The following is a 22,076-nucleotide window of genomic DNA, read 5'->3' as shown; positions in this document are numbered from 1 at the left end:
AAATAATAGAATATGTTCCTAAACACTTCTACATTCATGTTGATTCTGCCATGATTACAGACAGTCCTGAATCAATCATGAATAATGACAAAAGTTAAGACCCACAAATATTATACCTCCAAGGCATGCTAACCTCTCACCATGACAGTAAGGTTAGCATTTTGCAGGGGTATGATATTTGTGCGTCTAACTTTCTTGTTGCTAGACTTTTTACTGCGGCGCCATCCGCATAGCGAAACAGAATGTAAGTGAGCAAGATTTCCGGTTGGTTGTACAAGATTAAAGGGCAATTCTGCCACTTTTCAACCGCATATTCATAATCTACAGCATCAAACCAGTGTCTACATATGTGAAAACATCTTTTGAACCACATACCATAGAAATGTGCTAAGGGGGAAAAATGATTCTCTGTGACAACACAGGGTAGGATCGAGTCTCTAGCCCAAGCGAGTGGATTTTCTTGCTACCCAAATCACCAAAAAAACTCAGAACGTTTCAACTTTATCTTTTTTTCCAACAAAACATAGAAATGCACCGTTTTTGCATATGTTGATGGAGATAATGAAAATTAGGTTGAAAAGTGGTGGAATTGCCCTTTAACAGACATGTGCATTAAAAATCAAACTACACTAGTTTGATGATTGGTGGATTCAGTGAGTGTGTGTGATCAGAGCTGGGGTCAATTCAGTTTTCAACTTGGTCAGATGAGAATGCGCACAATGAATAAGAGGCCATTGTAATATTAGGAACCTTTTATTGAGAGGTTCTGGTCAAAGTATAAATCACACTACCAAGTCTTAATTTTAGGAATAAAAGGTATTTACAAGAGTTTCTCACATACATCTGAACAAAAAAATACATAAAATGATAAATAAGTTCTATGGAAAATAAAACTTGTCTTACAAAAAATATATGCATTTCTGTATACATTTTCTCACATCAGTACTAGTACATCCATACTGTACAGATTCGGTACGTATCATTTACAGCCCTGTATTGAATCATACATGTAAGCCTGGTCCAAAAACAAACCCCTAGCTCTGAGCCCTTCTGTGTTGGCAGAACTGAAGTGCCTGGATAGGTATAAGGACACGTGGTAGAAGCTCCCCATAGCATACAGGCAGACTAGTTCTCTATTTAAAATAGACGCCTATCCCCTACTACCCGCTTCTGTATAGTCTAGTGTAGACTAAGGAAATTCTGTCTAGATGGGGAACCATATTGCCAAAGTACACCAATCTGGTCCTGTCAGATCTGCAAACTTCAAAGTAGGAAAGACTAGGAGAAGACAAAGGAACCAAGGGGCTGTTTTGGGACTGAGTTGTATAGTACCTAGAGTAGGTGCTTTAAGAGAATAGTGTAGCTAAGTAGTGCACAGGTCACAACGGTTTTCATATAAAGAACCTACTACGTACATTCACTAACAAAACGTAAAGTGAGCTACTTAGCGTAAATTCTTACTTTAGCCCTCTTCGGATGCTATGAAATGCATCCTTCCTCAGATCTGATGCTGACATGACTATTGGTATTAGCTACGTGGTGGAACATTTGCGTTTACCTATCCAACTGTGTTAGATCAGTGATTACTTCAAGGAATGGAGGAAAGAAAAGGATTTTCAAAGTTTTCAAAACAGGGTTAGGTCCCAGATCTGTATGTGCTTTAGCCAATTCAACTCCTCTGTATATGTACTATGGCATGACAATGATAGTATGGCTGAAGCAGCAACAGATCTGGGAGCAGACTAAGTAAGAGAGAGAAAACTACACATTCATAATAAAAAGGCTTTCTGCTGTGCGTGTGTGGTGTGTGGTTTCATGGGGTGTTTAAGGGAGTGCTGCGGCCGTGTGTCCTGGAAAGGAACTGTAGGTTTGGTCTGTGTTGTGTCCTTTACTTTTGGTCCTTTAGAGGGTGCTAGCGTCCGGCTCTCGGACTTGGAGAGAGCACCTCGACAGTCACTGTGGTGGTGAGACTTGTCTGTCAGGGAGAGGGGCGGGGCTTGAAATGCCTCCATAGGCTTAAAGAGGTCAAAGGTTACAAGCGTCCGTGGGGGTTTGTGGTCTGAGGGGGGGCAGCTAGGGGCAGGGGGCGGTTTCTTCCTTTCCTCCTTATGGTTGACCCCTCTATCCCTCTTCCCCTCCTTCTTCACATGAGACGGTGTGTTTCTAGAAGTGACAGCCTTTCCATCCTCCTCTCTCCCTGGCTTGGTGTGTGAAGTGTGTATGGATGGGTTACCCTCTTTCCCCTCCCTGTAACCATTTCTCTCCTTCTTTCCATGTGAGGGTTTATGTCCATGTGTGCTGCTCTCTCTGCCCTCCTCTCTCTCTAGCCGTGTGTGAGACTGTGTCTGTGTACTACTACCACCTCTGTCCCGGTCTCGTTCCTTTTTGATTTGAGGTTGTGTCTTTGAGGCTGTGTCTGCCTCTCTCATTCCCTTCTCCTCCCTCTGGGCATGTTGGGATGGATGTGTGTGTTTCCTCTCCTCATCCTCCTTTTTCCTAATGGGTGGAGATGTCTGTGTTTGTGTGGTGCTTTCCATCACACTCTCATCTTTCCCCTTCACCTTCTCTCCATCTTTCCCTCTCTCCCTTTCTCTGTCCTTATCTTTAACCCTCTCTTTCTTATCTTTCTCCCGCTCCTCTTTCACTTTCTCCTTCTCTTTATCTTTTACCCTCTCTACTTTATCCTTCTCTTTCATCCTCTCCACTTTCTCCTTATCTTTCACCCTCTCCTCTTTCTCCCTCTCTTTTCCATCTTTCTCCAAATCTTTTCCCTTCCCTTTCTTGACTGGTGGTGTTTGTGTGTCTGTGCTACCATCCTTTCCCCTCTCTCTTTCTTTCTGGACTTGTGGAGGTGTCCTGTGGTGTCTTTCTTCCTCCTCTCTCTTTATCCCAGCATGCTGTGATGCCTTCGACAGTTCCATATCTTCTCCATCTCTCTCTCCCTCCATCTGCACTTGTGGTGCCATCTGTGTGGATTTGCTGACATCTCTTGCTCCTTTTCTCTCCGTCTCTTCTATCTTGTGATGCTCGTCAACCTCCTTTCTCTCCTTGACTTCCAGTAGTGTCTCTGTGAGTGGGTTTCCTTCCACTCTCTCCTCCTTGACCAAAGGTGATGTCAGTGTAGGTGTATAGCCTCCTCTCTCCCCTCCCTTCTCTTCCTCGGTGTCGTCTTCCTCCTTGCAAACTAGTGGCGGCTCCAGTACGGGTGTTCGTCCTCCTCCCTCTTCCTTTTCCTCAGTCTTCACCTGCGTCCGTGGCTGTGTAAGAGTGTCCTCCTCTTTCCCCCACTCCTCCTCACTCTCCTCTGTTTCTTCCTCCTCCTCCTCTATGACTTGACTTGTTGCCCTTGTAGAAGTACAGCTCTCCTCCTCCCTCTCTTGGTCCAGGTGGTATTGTCTGAGGCGGATGTGCCAGGCCAGGCTGCAGACAGCAGACACAGTCTTGAACTGGTGCACCACTCCCCTGGGGATGAAGTAGATGTCGTCGTGGTAGAGTTGGATACGGGCGTAGCGGATGCCCTCTCTCCTTAGCTGGTTCAGCTTGGCATCATCTATCCACTGCACACACTACGGAGGGGGAGAGTGGGAGGAAAGGAGAATGGGAGGGAGAGGAGAGTAGGAGGGAGGAGAGGAGAATGGGAGGAGGGAGAGGAAAGGGCAGTAGAGGAGATTATTTTGTTGGTTAAAGCCACCATTCACACACAATCATTGGTTAATAATCCTTTCTAAGGATCCATGTAGAATCCATTGATCTCAGACGTACCTGTGAGAGGGGTGGTTCGTACAGGTCTAGCTGGAGCCTCTGGACCACCTCTGGGAAATCTCCAGCGTGGAAACACACCACGTCTTTGGTTACCCTGGCAGGAGCATCACTACAGAGAGAGAGAGAGACAGTGGAGAGGGAGAGACTGTCATAAAGAGGAACTCCTGTGTGTGTACACACACACACACACAACCCCCTTCCCTACCGATATACACACACACACACACCCCCCTTCCCTACCTACACACACACACAAGGTCAGGGCTACAGAGACCAGATGTGTACCCACCCCTCTCCGCAGCGCACGGCCTTGAGCACCCCCACGGCGGCGGTGGTCTGTCTCTCGAAGCCCTGTCCGATGTGGTCGGCGTGGGCTCTGGTCCGGTCCTCAAATAGCATCTCCCTGGGCTCGCTGGCCCGCGGCAGGTACTGCAGGTTCTTGATCTCATTGGTCGACCTGGAACAGAGGGAAATGTAAATGCATTTTTAAAGTAAAAACTAAATGCCATAGGATGTGGCATGAGGATACCACAGACTGCTTCATTAAATTGAATGTCTTATGTCATGTTGGTGGCTTGCTGCAATGACTTGGTTCTTGTCCCTAGCAAACTTAGACCTACAGCAATCTTCTCACAATGGTGGACAAACAACCATGCCAAACAAAACCAAGCAATGTACCTCTTTCTCTTGAAGGGGGACTTTGGAATGTCAGCCACAGGGATCATCTGTTCCCCTGGTCTAACCCACATGATGGGTCCGTCGTCACTCTCTGTGGGGCTCCGCAGGCGCAGGCTGGAGAATGTGCCCCAGGGCAGGGTACGCTGGGACCACACACATAAGCTCATTTACTGGTATATATTTATTTCTGTTATTTCAGTTTATTTTATGTGCAAATAAACAAAAGTATAATAGCACAGTGCTGATGAAATTACACAAACACTCTCTCAGACACACACTCTAAACCAACCTCTAGGAAGGGAGATTCCTCCAGCATGTTGATGAACTCGGGGAAGTAGTCTCCCACCTCCTCGTCTACGGCCCCCACCAGGCTGACCTGCCGCATGGCCCCAGCACGGTACGTCCCCTGGGAGTAGGTACGCTTCACCTGGGGGCAGAGACACGGGAGAAACAGGTTAGAATATTTTTGCATTATCATGATTATGTAGCTTGTGACATTCTGCTTCATAAAAGTCCAAAATATCTTGAAAAAAAACTTAGCTGCTGACATGAAACATATTTTGGGATTGTATCAACAGTGGCCTAATAAAAAGAAATACCAAAAGATAGTTTGAGTGTATTTTCCCTTTAAGACAGAGGCTATAAGTTGGAAGCATATTGACCAATCATTCATTAGCTAAATACACTGCTCAACAGAATAAAGGGAACACTTAAACAACACAATGTAACTCCAAGTCAATCACACTTCTGTGAAATCAAACTGTCCACTTAGGAAGCAACACTGATTGACAATAGACAACAGGTGGAAATTATAGGCATTTAGCAAGACACCGCCAATAAAGGAGTGGTTCTGCAGGTGGGGACCACAGACCACTTCTCAGTTCCTATACTTCCTGGCTGATGTTTTGGTCACTTTTGAATGCTGGCGGTGCTTTCACTCTAGTGGTAGCATGAGACGGAGTCTACAACCCACACAAGTGGCTCAGGTAGTGCAGCTCATCCAGGATGGCACATCAATGCGAGATGTGGCAAGAAGGTTTGCTGTGTTTGTCAGCGTAGTGACCAGAGCATGGAGGCGCTACCAGGAGACAGGCCAGTACATCAGGAGACATGGAGGAGGCCGTAGGAGGGCAACAACCCAGCAGCAGGACCGCTACCTCCGCCTTTGTGCAAGGAGGAGCAGGAGGAGCACTACCAGAGCCCTGCAAAATGACCTCCAGCAGGCCACAAATGTGCATGTGTCTGCTCAAACGGTCAGAAACAGACTCCATGAGGGTGGTATGAGGGCCCGACGTCCACAGGTGGGGGTTGTGCTTACAGCCCATCCACCAACGGATGCTTTAGTCCAGGTCTGGGAGGAGATCCCTCAGGAGACCATCCACCACCTCATCAGGAGCATGCCCAGGCATTGTAGGGAGGTCATACAGGCACGTGGAGGCAACACACAGTACTGAGCCTCATTTTGACTTGTTTTAAGGACATTACATCAAAGTTGGATCAGTCTGTAATGTGGTTTTCCACAATTTTGAGTGTGACTCCAAATCCAGACCTCCATGGGTTGATCAATTTGATTTCCATTGATCGATTTTGTTGTCAGCACATTCAACTATGTAAAGAAAAAAGTATTTAATAAAAATATTTCATTCATTCAGATCTAGGATGTGTTATTTTAGTGTTCCCTTTATTTTTTTGAGCAGGTGTATAAGGCTAACACTGCATTGAATGTATTACCTGAAAGAGTTAGGCTAGGACATCTTGAACAGGATCATCTATTTTGGATGCAATTTAAATGGAATTTATAGAGAAACACATAGTGCTTGCGTGTGCAGTGATTTAAAGCAACGATATTCCAGTGATAGGCTGCAAAAAAACAAGGTGACCCCAGAAACCCAAATTAAGATGTGTAAATTAGATGCGAATTCAGATATATTAGTCCTAATAGTAATGTAGCATAGGCTATGCTGCAGCAAATGTATCGGTCACAAGACAAAAAGTTACAGCTGATGAGATACTAGCATTGTGAACTGCGCTCCATACTGAGATGCCCTGTCTGTACCCACCCTAAACGTTGGTGATGGGGGGGGGGGGGGGGGTTCCATCGCATTTTCGGCTCTGCTGATGGTTTTGTCAGGGAAAATGTTGCGCTGTGTGGCAGTGTGCCCAACCTGGTCTAACCAGCGTGTCGGCGACGCATTTCGGGGCTAGCTACCTACATGAGATTATTTTAGACAAAAAAAGAGAGTTTGTCGGCGGTCAGGCGTCAATCATAATGTCACCAAAATAAGACCCTTGTTGTAGAGGAGCATCGAGCTCATCACTGTGCACTTTTACCACCCTGTGGGGTTTCATTAAGACTTATTTCAGCTGTGGCCTGATGCGCTGCACGCTTTCCCATGTTGTGGTGGGAGGACCACAGAGCATGTCATCATATGACTCAGAGTTTACTTTGATATGGTTATTATAATCAGTGTTTACGCATGGGGACATTTCCACCACCATTTCATGCATAATTAATTGAGCAGACACAGGAAGATCCCCCTAGCGTATAGCGTATTTTGTTTTGTCGACATTTGGAGGGGTTGCCAAAAAATGTGCTGTTTCCATCATGCCTGTGATTTATTTTTGTCCAAGTACTTTGCTCACGTGGAGACCTGGTTAGTGAGACATTTTTTCCCGAATTCAATCTTAACCGCAGATGATCACAACAGTGAGACCCTTTAGAAGGTGGCAGTGATGTCATCCATGCCATCTCTTGCACAGTTAAGGATGTGATGGTTGTACCTTTATATTATTACAGTAAGGATAGAAATACACGTTAGTGCAAATCACTTACCCATGATGTTGCACAACGATTTAAGTCATCGTTTTAGTCAAAGTATGATATATTTGGGCTTGAAGTGACAAATCAGAACTGCCTACTTTGTGCAGATCAGTGTGAATGCGGTGTCTTTTCCTATTAGGCTTGGGCAGTATACTGTATACCGGGGTCTTTGGAAATAGCCGCAGGATAGTTTTACCAATACCGTCAATGCCATTGAAACAATTTAGTTAGAATTTGCTTTAATACATTTTATATTTGTAACTACTTTTTAAGTAAATACCTGCAGTCAACTTGTGCAATACGTTAGAAGATAAAGATGTATTTTTCATTTCACCTGTAACATAAATGTTAATTATGAAGCTTGCCGTAAATCCAAATCACATGGTGTTTGTTGACAAGCACACAATGATGCGAGACCGGAGCCTTGTAAATCACTCACTTGTGTGGAGCATGTGCCAGGTGATCTAGTTACAGTATGGTATTCACAACCTAGATAATTAATAACGATTAAGTTTACCGTCTGAAATATGCTAAATGCTCTGCAGTTGTGCATTTGGTTTGCTAATTTAGTAGCTAGTTAGCTATCTAGCTAAGTGGTTAGCTTCTTCCAAAATCAAGATTTGCTTTTTAACAGCAGATCAAACGCCTTGCTGTCTGAATCAATTTAAAGTTTACTGGTTACGTACACATTTAGCAGATGTTATTGCGGGTGTAGCGAAATGCTTGTGTTCCTAGCTCCAACAGTGCAGTAGTATCTAACAATTCACAACCATACACACACATCTAAAAGTAAAATAATGGAATTAAGAAATATATAAATATTAGATTGAGCAATGTCGGAGTGGCTAATATTTGTTTTGTGCGTGCAGCAAACTGTGAGTAGCATTTTTGAGTTACTTGTATAAGTTCATGAGCTGGGATGTCTGTCCTGCAAATACTTTAGGTCAGAGACGTATACAAATGTTTGCAATGCGCTCGTTAGCATTTAGTTAGCATTCTATGAGATTACAGAGGATCAGTGGGGTTTGAAAATAGCGCCCCTTGTGTTCAGTGCCGGTACTACCGAATATCCCGGTATGGCACAAGGCCGGTATGATGAACGGAAATAGGAAAGCACTGGTAAATAAACTACTTAAAAAATAAATAAATAAATGTTATTGCCGCAGAAACGTTTTGGGAATGAGACCTTCAGTGTGCAAGGCAATGGAAATGAATGTCACAACAACAATACCACACAGGTGGGCATAATTTCAAATTCACAGTCAGTATTGGCCCAATCAAGAGATCCCAGCAGAGGGAGCTGTGGGGGAAACATGAGAATCAAATAAAAGACAGACACAATTTATTTCTATTATATCATTACCTAAATGTTCAGCCTATTTATAACCTACACAAAAAAACAAGAAAAATTACTTTCCTCATTAAGGCTTGCTGGGGCAAGAGTGGCCAAGCGGTCTATCCAATGTCTCTCTTTGGACAAGTAATTTATCTTTATCCCTATGCACCGAATACAACCTTACCGTGAAATGCTTGCAGTTCAAGAAATAGAGTTAAGAAAATACTTAATAAACAAAAGTAAAAAAAAAAAAAAGGAATCAGAAAATTACATAACAATAACGAGGCTATATACAGTGGGGAGCGGTACCGAGTCAATGTGCAGGTTAGTTGAGGTAATTTGTAAAGTGACTATGCATAGATAATAGACAGCTAGTAGCAGCGGTGTAAAACGCATGACCAATGCATGACCAAAGACAGGGGGGTCACTGTGTAATTTGTGGCAATGTCTATTACTCACTTCCTTGATCGACCTTGAAATAGGACTGTAGGTGGAGGGGGATTCCTTTGACGTGGTTGCAATATGCATTCCGCTCATTTTGTCTTACTCTCTTATAGAGGTCGACCGAACATGATTTTTCAACGCCGATACCGATTATTGGAGGACCCAAAAAAAGCCGATACAGATTAATCGGCCGATTTTTATTTATTTAATTTGTAATAATGACAATTACAACAATACTGAATTAACACTTATTTTAATATAATAAACACTTATTTTAATATAATAATACATCAATACAATCAATTTAGCCTCAAGTAAATAATGAAACATGTTCCATTTGGTTTAAATAATGCAAAAACAAAGTGTTGGAGAAGAAAGTAAAAGTGCATTATGTGCTATGTAAGAAAGCTAACGTTTCAGTTCCTTGCTCAGAACTGGTGGTGCCTTTTAACATGAGTCTTCAATATTCCCAGGTAAGAAGTTTTAGGTTGTAGTTATTATAGGAATTATAGGACTATTTCCTTCTATACCATTTGTATTTCATTAACCTTTGACTATTGGATGTTTTTATAGGCGCTTTAGTATTGCCAGTGTAACAGTATAGCTTCCGTCCCTCTCCTCGCTCCTCCCTGGGCTCAAACCAGCAACACAACGACAACAGCCACCATCGAAGCAGCGTTACCCATGCAGAGCAAGGGGAACAACTACTAGAAGGCTCAGAGCGAGTGACGTTTGAAACGCTATTAGCGGGCGCTAATTAGCTAGCCATTTCACTTTGGTTACTCCAGCCTCATCTCGGGAGTTGACAGGCTTGAAGTCATAAAAAGCGCAATGCTTGACGCACAACGAAGAGCTGCTGGCAAAACGCACAAAAGTGCTGTTTGAATGAATGTTTACGCGCCTGCTTCTACCTACCACCGCTCAGTCAGATTATATGCAACGCAGGACATGCTAGATAATATCTAGTAATATCATCAACCATGTTTAGTTAACTAGTGATTATGATTGATTGTTTTTTTTATAAGATAAGTTTAATGCTAGCTAGCAACTTACCTTGGCTTACTGCATTTGCGTAACAGGCAGTCTCCATGTGGAGTGCAACGAGAGAGAGGCAGGTCGTTATTGCGTTGGACTAGTTAACTGTGTGTTATTGACTTGTTAATTGTTTACTCCATGTGTAACTCTGTGTTGTCTGTTCACACTGCTATGCTTTATCTTGGCCAGGTCGCAGTTGCAAATGAGAACTTGTTCTCAACTAGCCTACCTGGTTAAATAAAGGTGAAAAAAACAACAACAAAAAACGAAGTGTTCAAGATTGGATCCCCGAGCTGACAAGGTGAAAATTTGTCGTTTTGCCCCTGAACAAGGCAGTTAACCCACCGTTCCTAGGCCGTCATTGAAAATAAGAATGTTTTCTTAACTGACTTGCCTAGTTAAATAAAGGTATAAAAAAATAAACAAAAAATAAATAAAAAAGTTATCGGCGCCCCAAAAATACCGATTCCCGATTGTTATGAAAACTTGAAATCGGCCCTAATTAATCGGCCATTCCAATTAATCGGCCGACCTCTACTCTCTTAAGGCAATTGTCCAATAATTCTTCTTTATACCCTCTTCTTTTGTATTGTTCACAAAAACCTTTGGCATGTACATCAAATGATAAATCGGAGTCACAAATGCACCTAATGCGAAGGAGTTGGCTATATGGAAAACCATTTTTTACTGACGATGTATGATAACTGCTGAAATGAAGAAAGGTATTTCTATCAGTTTCTATCAGATACTAACATACATTCAATACACGGTATCCTGGAAATCATGAATGTAAAGAATTCCTCCAATTCAAGATCATCACCTGACCAAATGAAAAAATATGATATATATATATAAACACTTCGATAAACTTAAAATAGGGATTATTATTGTAAACGAAGTCCAACTCAAATTTGCATAATTGGCCTCAACTGGCAATCCCATAGCAGTTCTTTCCTTAAGGTCTTAAATAATTCTTAGTCAATATGTCATTAGTCAAGCTCAACAGTAAGTCAGTGGCAGAATCCAGTTATGTTCTTTGATTCAAATAATGTTTCATTGCATTAACCCGTTTGATAAGGAATATTTGTATAAAGGCTAGAGACATCCATAGTACACAACAAATCATTTGAGTCCACCGAACAAATCTCTAATTTCTTTAAAAAGTCTCTAGTGCCCTTGAGGTAAGAGGAAAACATATGTACCAAATCCCTAATATTAGAGTCCACAAATTGAGGAAGTGACTTGGTATGAAGGTATGACAATCTGGATACAAACCAAACCTATTTCCTATTTATTTAACTAGGCAAGTCAGTTAAGAACTAATTCTTATTTACAATGACTGCCTAACCCAGCTGCCCTATGAGACTCCCAATCCCGGCTGGATGTGATGCAGCCTGGATTCAACCAGGGACGCCTCTTGCACCGAGATGCAGTGTCTTATTTAAAAATATATATATCTATTTAATCTTTATTTAACCAGGTAGGCCCGTTGAGAACAAGTTCTCATTTACAACTGCGCCCTGGCCAAGATAAAGCAAAGCAGTGTGACACAGACAACAACACAGAGTTACACATGGAATAACATTGGAATAACAATAAACAAGCCAATAATACAATAAACAAGTCAATGACACAGTAGAAAAAAGGAGTCTATATACAGTGTGTGCAAAAGGCATGAGGTAAATAGGCCATAGTAGCGAAGAATGACAATTTAGCAGATTAACACTGGAGTGATAAATGAGCAGATGATGATGTGCAAATAGAGATACTGGTGTGCAAAAGAGCAAAGAAAACTAAATAAAAACAGTATGGGGATGAGGTAGGTAGATTGGATGGGCTATTTACAGATAGACTATGTACAGCTGCAGCGATCGGTTAGCTGTTCAGATAGCTGATGTTTAAAGTTAGTGAGGGAGATATAAGACTCCAGCTTCAGCGATTTTTGCAATTCGTTCCAGTCACTGGCAGCAGAGAAATGGAAGGAAAGGCGGCCAAATGGGGTGTTGGCTTTGGGGATGATCAGTGAGGTATACCTGCTGGAACGTGTGCTACGGGTGGGTGTTGTTATGGTGACCAGTGAACTGAGATGAGGCGGAGCTTTACCTAGCATAGACTTATAGATGACCTGGAGCCAGTGGGTCTGGCGACGAATATGTAGAGAGGGCCAACCGACTAGAGCATACAGGTCGCAGTGGTGGGTGGTATAAGGTGATTTGGTAACAAAATGGATGGCACTGTGATAGACTGCATCCAGTTTGCTGAGTAGAGTATTGGAAGCTATTTTGTAGATTACATCGCCGAAGTCGAGGATCGGTAGGATAGTCCATTTTACGAGGGAAAGTTTGGCGGCATGAGTGGAGGTTTTGTTCCGAAATAGAAAGCCAATTCTAGATATGATTTTGGATTGGAGATGTTTAATATGAGTCTGGAAGGAGAGTTTACAGTCAAGCCAGACACCTAGGTATTTATAGTTGTCCACATATTCTAGGTCAGAACTGTCCAGGGTGTGACATAGTGTATGAGCATGTGGGTCGGTAGCTATAGCATTTCTTGCTTGGTCTTAAGCACGAGTGGCTGTTGTGCTTCGGTGGAAAAAGGATACCGCCTTCCTGATCCTCCCAAGGAGGCGGTCCATCTGGTTACCTGAGATTCCCTTTTGGGATGCTAAATTGATCACGTGCAAAGCAAGCTATCTGTGACCCCAGTCCAACTTCTATCACTGCATTTACTTGGCATTATCTGTGGAGATTGGGATACTGCTATTGGGCCTCTCTAGCTTCCACTCTGCTAATGCTCCTAGCAGTACCTGTGCCAGATTTGTGCCTGTGTGACTCTGAGGGAGCGTGTCTGTAGCACCGGACTTCGCAACTCCCACTCCTCTGTGGTGTAGTGAGAAGTCAGTCACATAGCTTTCCATTGCCCTGGAGGTCCACACGTACGTGATGAGGGCAACAGAGGATGCCTTGGATAATTTGTCAACAATTTTTATCTTTGCCTGTTCATAAAGATCTGGCATGATCTTCATACTGAAGTGGGTGAGTGAGGGGATTTCATAGCATGGCTCAAGCAATTTCACCATATTTTTTAAAATCCTTTGTTTTCCACAACAGAGTAAGTGCGCTATTGTTCAGATGTTGCCCTACCGGAGTTACACAGTAATAGCGTCACTGCTATTAGCTTCACGACATACTATGGAACGCCGTTTGAGTCTTTGCGTGTCAAAAAAGATATGACAAATAATTTCGTACTGTGGCTCAAGCAATTTCACCATATTTTTAAATCCTTTGTTTTCCACAGCAGAGCATGGCCTCATGTCTGCAGTGATAAGCATCCCAATAGATTTGGTGATGGCTTTAGCGCAGTCTGATTCTGCAGCAAAGGGCTGCTTAAATGCCACGGTGAGAAGTTGTCTCTTGGCTGAGTTGGCTCCTGTCACTGACACACCAGGTTGATGACGCTTTAAATATGTATTTCCATGATCATGCGGTTTTCTTGTGACACAATGCCTACACACCGTAATGGTGTTGTCCACCACCATTCTTCCGTCATCATATTTGACAGGGAAGCCAAAATGCTCCCATACATGAGACAAATGAAGCGGGAGGCTTTTCCAGTTCTTTAGCTCATCCACTAGCCATGGCTGTCACTGCTCTTTAGTCTTCTTTGCTTTTTGCAACGCAAGCCTCCAGGATTGATTCAACATGCCCCATTCACGTGAACAGTACACACAACTGCTTAAAAAAAAAAAATCTCATCAACCTTCAGGCTTCAGAGTAAAACACAGACAAGACAGATGCGTGCTATCTTTTCACTGCAACTTTGCATCGAGATTTAGGGAATTACTACTTTAAAAAGTAACAGTGGTAGTAAAACTGTATTTCACACTATGATGGTTAAACTCCGCGGTTCACATGCATGCTTAACCGTGGGGGGTGATCCGTACGGATCAACTACGGTCCGTTACACCACTAATAGTCACTTTAATAACTTTACCTACCTACTTTTATTTCTTATTCTTATCCATATATTTTTTAACTGCATTGTTGGTTAAGGGTTCATAAGTAAGCATTTCACGGTTTTATCCGGCACATGTGACGAATAAAATTTTATTTGACATATAGTTGCAAGAAAAGGTTTGTGAACCCTTTGGAATTACCTGGATTTCTGCATTGATTACTCAAAATGTGGTCTGATCTTCATCTAAGTCACAATAATAGACAAACACAATCTGACTAAACTAATAACACAAACAGTTGTACTTTTCACATTTCTATTGAAGAAATTTTAGTAATTATTCACAATGCAGAATGGAAAAAGTGAGTGAACCTCTGTGTTAACAACTTCTCCAAAAGCTATTTGGAGTCAGGTGTTTCAATTAAGATGAGATTGGAGGTGTGGGTTGCGCAGGTGCCCTGCCCTTTAAATAAAGGCACACAAAGCCTGGTAACAGACAAATCTGTTCTTCTCCAGAAAGATTGGTTAGTGTGAACCATGCCTCGATCCCAACAACTTTCACAGGACCTTAGAAGACACATTATAGAGATGCACGAAGCTGAAAAGGGTTACAAAAGCATTGCTAAAGACCTTGGTGTTCATCAATCCACGGTAAAACAAATCGTCTACAAATGGAAAAGATTTAGGACTGTTGCTACTCTCCCTAGGAGTGGGTCTCCTGCAAAGATCACTCCAAGAGCAAAAAAGGCCAATCATGAAAGAGGTGAGAAATAACCAAAGGGTAACAGAAAAATACTTTCAGAAAACTCTACAAACAATGGAAATCTGTGTTCATGTGTCCACTATCAGAAAAACACAACGAAGGAAACCACTGCTGTCTAAAAAAAAACATTGTGGCACGTCTCAGGTTTGCCCAAGACCGACCACCTAGATGTTTCACAACACTTCTGGGAAAATGGACAGATGAGAAAAAAAATGAACTTTTTGGGAAAAAGCCACAACGCTATGTGTGGAGGAAAAAGGTCACTGCACACCAACACCTTATCCCAACTGTGAAGCATGGTGGAGGGAGCATCATGGTTTGGGGCTGCTTTGCTGCCTCAGGGCCTGGACCCCTTGCAATTATTGAGGGAACAATGAATTCAAAAGTGTATCAAGACATTTTATAAGAGAATGTCAGGGGAGCAGTATATGACTTCAAGCTTAAGAGAGGTTGGGTGATGCAACAACACAATGACCCAAAGGACAAAAGTAAATCAACTAAAGAATGGCTGAAAAGGAAGAAAATTTGTGTTTTGGAATGGCCAAGTCAGAGTCCTGACCTTAACCCAATTGAAATGCTGTGGCTGTGCAATAAAGACAACCCAGAAATATTGATGAACTGAAACAGATTTGAGGGTAGGAATTAGGGACGCACAATTTATCAGTGAACATATCAGAATTGGCCGATATTAACTAAAAATGCCAACATTGATATCGGCACAATGTCTAACGCTGATGTGAAAAACCAATGTCAAAGCTGACGTGCATACCTATATAACGTAGGTACATGACGTAATGACATCATATAAAACACAGCATTCCTAACCTAGCCCACAATGTTTGCTGTGTGGATCGAGCAGTCAACAAGTCGAGCAGTCATTTGTGGGTGATGTTGGTTTTCACGACTGGTTGAGCACCGGTACATACTAACGTTATCAAGTGCTCTATTGTTTAGATGTTGCTCTACCGGAGTTACACAGTAATAGCGCCACTGCTATTAGCTTCACGACATACCATGGAACACCCTTTGGGTCTTTGCGTGTCAAAAAAGATATGACAAATAACACTATTTGACAATAACACTATTTGACGCGTTAAATAAGCTTTTAATTTGACACGTCAAATAACAGATTGTGTGTTCTGAATTTGCATGTGCAAGCCAAGCGCAACCACTACTATCAGTAGCACTGTCAAAGCTGTACAAAAAAGTCTGCAAACAAGCAAACACCGGCCACGAACGATGTGTTTACAATACCGCGTTTGTAATAAAGCATAATTTCTTCGACCGCAACTTCTGGGGTAGCTAGCTTTATTTAGCTTGGTACCTAGCTAACACCAATACAACCAGCCTGAAAACAACGACCAGTAGAACCTGCAGCCATTTTCACTATTCTTAGCAATGACATAGGAATCCTTGTGAGTAAATATTAGCTAGGTATCCACTTGTTGTTCGCCTATTGAAATTTTACTTTAGTTCATGAAAATTAATAGCTAGCCAGCTACTTAACCTTGTAGCCCAAAGCTAACGTTATAAGCAGCCAGCTAGCTTCATCTGGCTAGTGAGGCTCGACCTGACCAGGTCATGTGTTGTGAAGCTAACCAGAAGAAAAATTAGGCATAATAGCGCAATTTGCACTCTGCCTTTCAAAATACAAGTACCTCTTTGAAAGTGATGCAGAAGGCTACAATTAGTGGAATCATGCCATATTTATACTAGATAATGTTAAACAAGGTAGGAATGTGAAGCAAAAAAAATTGGGTATCAGTCTATTCGGTGACACCAACAGAACACAACTGTTCACAAGAGTTCACGCAAATATTAGCGTTGTAGCTCTTATCGCGGAACTGTGACTGTGTGAAATCACCTCCCCAGTCAGCCTATTGTGTGTATTGACATTCATATTGCACTGTACAGCTTTACCTAAGGATTGGGGATCAATGAAATGGGGTAACAGTCTACTCAATACCCAAGCTATTTTTCCCAACGTCATCCTCAGAGTTATCAGACTTCAAAACATTCACGCAGTATTGTTTTTCCTCTGGAATAGTGTTCAACAGAACAAGCTGACAATAAATGTGTTTCAATTCACAGTTGTTTCAGGGTCACCACAATAAGAGCTATGATGCTAATGTTCTCTGGGTGTCACTGAGTAGACTGATACCCCATGTCATTGATCCACAATCCATAGGTAAAAAGTACAGTGAAATAAGTATGCCCCACAATGCAAATCTAAAGTATAATAGATTGTGTGATTTCAACAGATTGTCAAATTAACAAATGATTGTCTTTTGTTGAGTTTATATAACATTCCAATCTCGTTTAGCATGATTTATTCAATTATGGCATAATTCTACTATTTGTATTCATTTGCATCACTGTCAATGACACTTTTAATTTGAAGGCTAACCGCAAAGTCCACTATTGTGGCTAATCCTTATTGTGGCTAGCATCACATAGATGGGTCCCACCACCATTAATCAAATAAGAACTGTCTTATAAATGAGGGTTATTTTAGATGACACCTAGCTATATAGCTATAGTGTGCGTAACCTTCATTTAACTAGGCAAGTCAGTTAAGAACAAATTCTTATTTACAATGACGGCCTACCCCAGCCAAACCTGGACGACGCTGGGCCAATTGTATGCCGCCCTATGGGACTCCCAGTCACGTCCGGATGTGATACAGCCTGGAATCGAAACAGGGACTGTAGTGATGCCTCTTGCACTGAGATGCAGTGCCTTAGACCGCTGCATCCGTGTGTGTCAACTATTTAACTGTACTAGAATGCTTGAAAGGGCGCAAAAATGGTAAATAAATATCGGTATTGGATTTGTTGGCAAGGAAAATATCGGATATCTGTATCATCCAAAAATGTCATATCGGTGCATCACTAGTAGGAATGATTAAAAATTCCTCAACGTTGTGCAAGTCCTATAAGCAGCTACAGGAAACATTTGGTAGAGGTTGTTATTAAAGGAAAATCTACAAGTTACTAAATTCAAGGGTTCATTTTTTCCAGCCTGCACTGTGAATGATTACTCTATGTCTTCAATAAGAATGTGTGTGTCATTAGTTTAGTCAGATTGTGTTTGTCTATTATTGTGACTTGGATGAAGATCAGACCACATTTTATGAGTAATCAATGCAGAAATCCAGGTAATTCCAAAGGGTTCAAACTTTTTCTTGCAACTGTAGGTTGTAATATGGTTATGGGTCGGGGGGCTTGGCTTCCCCAGTGATTTTACCCACGCACCGCTACTGCCTATTTGTTGTTTATCAACTACGTGGAAATTCCCACACCCAATTTGTGAATAAGTACAAGTAGCCTGTCATTCTTCGGGGGTGAAACCTAAACTCGCTAGGACAGGAAATTACATTGAAATAGCAGCAGGAACTTCCTTTGGAGGGTACTTTAAAACCCTTAGACTAAAATGTGTGCCCCCGCGGAAATCTAATTAACATAAAAGAGATCCCCATCAAAATCCATCTGTTTAAGCTAGAAATATCCGTTTTGTTTTTGCATAGGCTGTGTCTCAATCCCTTCTGTATCTGCAGTGAAAGGTGGCAGAGCTAGAGTGGTGTTTGTCAGATCATGAGACATCCTGAAAACTGGTCTTCTCACGAAAACGTCTGTAGCGTTCGAAAGGGTTGGCCTACAAACTATTATGAAAACACTATTGAAAGATGAGACTCATGAATAGGATGGTGCCCTCCGTTTTGCACAAGATTCATCTGAAGGCCCCTGGTACCATACCAGAAAGGAGATAGTTTAGTGCCTAAAATAAGGGGATAAATACATGTACAAATAAAAATTGTTTCCTGATCTTCATTTATCGCAGATATAGGACAGACACTTCAGAATAAACTTCCTTTAGATTTTTGGGGGGACTATCAGTTGTTCCATATAGTAAATCAGCCATTCAATGAGTTTCTATTGGCTAATCGCAATAATACCAAATTCAATGTTTCATGCAACCATTTTTTTATATACCTTAAGGGGTCGTAAAATTCTAAATCAAATAGCAAAATAATCGTTGGTAGCACAATCTTAAAACAATTCCATGTGTTAGCTTAGACCCCCCCCCCCCCCCGGTTTAGACAGGGTTTAGATTCTCGAGGGTTATTAAACACTGCCCTCTCACCATTCGGTTTACAAATCTCCACTGACCTCACATATCAACAATCTTTAACCTCTCACCTGCCTTACCTCAGGAGGCCTGACGCCGCATGCAAACACAAACGGGAAAACACCTCAAACGCACAATTTGATTATGTTCTTGTTTGTCATGTGTAAGCCCAGTCCCACAGTCATCCAACCACTATTACTCAGGCTTTATTTTGGAGATTACATTTACAACTGTACTTTTTAAAGCCCAATTTAACTCATGCTTCTCTGCCAGATATCACTGAGTTGGTACATGCCACTGTAATGATAAAAGCTTTGTTTACCTAACCCGGTGTACATCTCATGCAGACTTGTGATAGTGTCTGCTAGTAGAGACAACTCTGAAACCTGTGCAAGCTCTGTAACAAAACAAACTGCTGCCGTGTGTTTATTCTTAATTGTAAAACTGGAACTTGGAGGGAATGACCTCGTAAGGTTAAAACGTGAGGAACTCAACCATCTGTGATCATGCAGATTTGCTACTTTTTATCCCACTCACACAGTGAGTAGTCATGTAATTGATCAAGGGAATTCATCTAGCCATACATTAATATTGAGAAAATGTTTTGAATAAATAATTAATTCATACCAGCAACATCTAGCAGTAGCAAGTGTCTGTCGTATGCCCCAATTCACATAGCTAATGGCAACCGAAGCCCACTAATAATCCTTTAACACGCTGCAATGTTTGTTCACATGATAGAATCACATTAAGTAGTAAGTGATAGCCTTTCATCTTCAGCATCGCTGAATGCTCAACCATGTGGTGTCTCACATAGAGAGCAGTAGACCTTTCAAACTATCTGCAGGGAGGAAGGAAACAGGGTTGCTAGGATACAGGACTAAGAGTCCCTGGTCGAGGGGAAATATAAATGCAGATTCTGAAAGTAAACAAAAACACAGAAGAGTGAAGGAGTCACTATCAGAACCTACTGAAGAGTCAAGTAGTCACACTAGCAAAACCTACTGAAGAGTCAAGTAGTCACACTAGCAAAACCTACTTAAGAGTCAAGGTGTCACACTAGCAGAGCCTAGTGAAGAGTCAATGATTTACATTAGTAGAACCTAGGGAAGCGTCATGCACTTCAAAGTCACACATATACATCAGCACCAGTGTGTGTAAGTGGCTGGCACTGAGGTGGTGATTCTTTAGGATGATTATAAAGCATTCTCATCCATCCACTGACCTGAGTGTGAAAGTTGGCCATGGTGGTGGTCTCTATATCCTTCTTCCCCAGCACCTCCATCTTGACCGGCGCGTTGGGGAACTTGTAGGAGAAGTAGTCCAGAAAGTCTGGTAGGTAGGAGGCTGCTCCATGGATGATACCCATGACGTAGTGGGCCGCTTCAGCTTGGTCCTCGCTGAATGACAGGGTGACAAATTCCTGGGCGAAGCGCTGCATCTCGGCCGGGGAGAGACAAGCCAGCTGCTGGCAGTAGGCGTGGGCCACCGAGGCTCCTCCGTTGGCCTGCTGCTCCACGTGGATCAGACGGCCAAACTCCAGCCCTGACATGCCCTGGGACTGGGCACTGTGGAGGGGGGAGCCGTAGCCCAACCTCTCCCTGACCATGGAGGTAGTGGAGGTGGACACGGAGGTAGTAGTGGTGGTGCTGGAAGGATCCTGATGGGGACTTGGGAAGGTGTGGAAGAAACTGTTATTGGTGTTGTAGTTACTCCTGTCTGGTGTGTTGAGCAGGTCCGGCAGGTCCACAGACATACCAGAACACACCGTCTGACTGGAGCGGTGGTACATCTTGGGACGGCTGCGTCTTTCCCTCTCGCAGTCTTTGTGCTTCTTTTTCTTCTTTTTCTTGAGCTTTTTCAAGAGGAGCTCGTCCTCCGAGTTGACTTTTGGCTTCTCTGTTGATTCTGCAAGGAAGAGAAGACAGTGTAAACCAACAGGTGTAAATAAGATGTGTGTATGACCTACTTACTTCACAGCTTGACTCAATTTAATATGAGGGAAGCTAAAACAGTGTGAACACCTGCCAACTTGGCATTGAATCTCCATGATTTCACCATTATTTATTTTTATATTTATTTTTAATCCATACCGTTCAGGAGAGATTTCACCTCTCCATTCTCCCTCTCATTAGCAACCATAACTTGGTGGTTCTTCTTCTCCCTGTCCCTCTCTTTATCACTCTCCTTTTTCTTCTCTCTCTCATCTTTGCCAGTGTGGTCTAAAATACAGAAATTGAATCCAGTTTAAGTAACAAACACATTGATTCTGAACCATCAACATTTAATTAAACTTAATCTCAACTGTAGGCCTTTCTGTCAATCAGTGGTATAATAATCTACTGGGCCTAGTAGCATTATGTAGGCCTACTGTACAGTAGCACTGCTTAACTAATCCTATCAGCTGGCTTTAGTTATTGCAAACCTAGTTTTCATGACTTTTTACATTCCATCTGTGATTCAAAAGACTGACAATGTTGACCCTACCACACGCTGTATCACCGTTCTCCGTCTTTGTATGGCAACTCCCAGGGTTCACTTTCTCCATGAGTGAACTCTGCGTTTTAGCGCTCTTCTCCTTTTCCTTGTGGCGTTTCTCATTCGGTTTCTTCACTTTCGCAGGAGAGGCGAGAAAGTTGCTGATCTTGAAGATCTTTCGTGTGAGAGCTGGCGCGGTGGAGTTGCTCGGCTTGGCCGGGCCGAAACTCCATTTCGCTGGGCTTCCATAACTCTGCTTCCCGTTGTGTTTTTCCCCTGCACACACTAAGTCCCCGTTCAATTTATTGTGTTTCAAACTCTTCTCCTCGATTCGGACTTTCTTTGGCGGTGGAGGGTAGACATCATTGGTAGACTGTAGTCGACTCTCTGGCGGTATCTTCGGTACCAAGGGGTTTGGGGGATTTGTTTTGCCATTAGCTGAGAAATGCATGGAACCTACGGACTCGGCCATCTTGGAAGTTTCTATTTTTTACACTCACACGTAGCTGCTGCGTGACTGAGAGACAGGGGAGGGGCGGTCCCTTGTGTAGTACGTCAGAAGACAAGAAGCAGGGGGTGAAAACAGTAAACACTGTTGTTTACATGTTGCAAGCGGGAAAATCGAGCTATCATTTATACAATTTACACTATGCACAATGTAAGTCAACTACATTCTT

At 42.5% G+C, this 22,076-nt stretch overlaps 1 protein-coding gene across 2 annotated transcripts; it reads right to left on the bottom strand.

Moving 5' to 3' along the window:
- Positions 1-737: 737 nt before the first annotated feature.
- LOC109866978 (lysine-specific demethylase RSBN1L) lies at positions 738-21,993 on the bottom strand. 2 transcript variants are annotated; one of them, XM_020455902.2, is made up of 8 exons: positions 21,409-21,993; positions 21,015-21,143; positions 20,147-20,829; positions 4,730-4,867; positions 4,441-4,583; positions 4,052-4,219; positions 3,763-3,871; positions 738-3,566 (listed from the first exon to the last, which is right to left on the bottom strand). In XM_020455902.2, exons 1-8 carry the CDS (start codon positions 21,869-21,871, stop codon positions 1,770-1,772), a joined length of 3,630 nt encoding a protein of 1,209 aa, XP_020311491.2. In that variant the 5' UTR covers positions 21,872-21,993; the 3' UTR covers positions 738-1,769. The 2 variants fall into 2 exon arrangements, with proteins under 2 accessions (XP_020311491.2, XP_031657665.1); XM_031801805.1 differs by lacking the exon at positions 21,015-21,143 and having other exon boundaries at positions 21,409-21,901.
- Between the last annotated feature and the right edge of the window lie 83 nt (positions 21,994-22,076).

The sequence above is a fragment of the Oncorhynchus kisutch genome, linkage group LG22 (assembly GCF_002021735.2).
Source record: "Oncorhynchus kisutch isolate 150728-3 linkage group LG22, Okis_V2, whole genome shotgun sequence".
NCBI classification, from domain to species: Eukaryota; Metazoa; Chordata; class Actinopteri; order Salmoniformes; family Salmonidae; genus Oncorhynchus; species Oncorhynchus kisutch.
Note: the sequence above shows the minus strand (reverse complement) of the source record. Positions and strands in the feature narration are given on the sequence as shown.

Bases quoted from the DNA above. Each gene is read 5' to 3' on its own strand.
- LOC109866978 (XM_020455902.2), bottom strand. From the start codon at position 21,871: ATGGCCGAGTCCGTAGGTTCCATGCATTTCTCAGCTAATGGCAAAACA. The intron at 20,830-21,014 runs GTATGGATTAAA...TCTTCCTTGCAG, and splicing joins GGTGAAATCTCTCCTGAACG to AATCAACAGAGAAGCCAAAA. The intron at 4,584-4,729 runs GTTGGTTTAGAG...GTGTGGTCCCAG, and splicing joins AGGAATCTCCCTTCCTAGAG to CGTACCCTGCCCTGGGGCAC.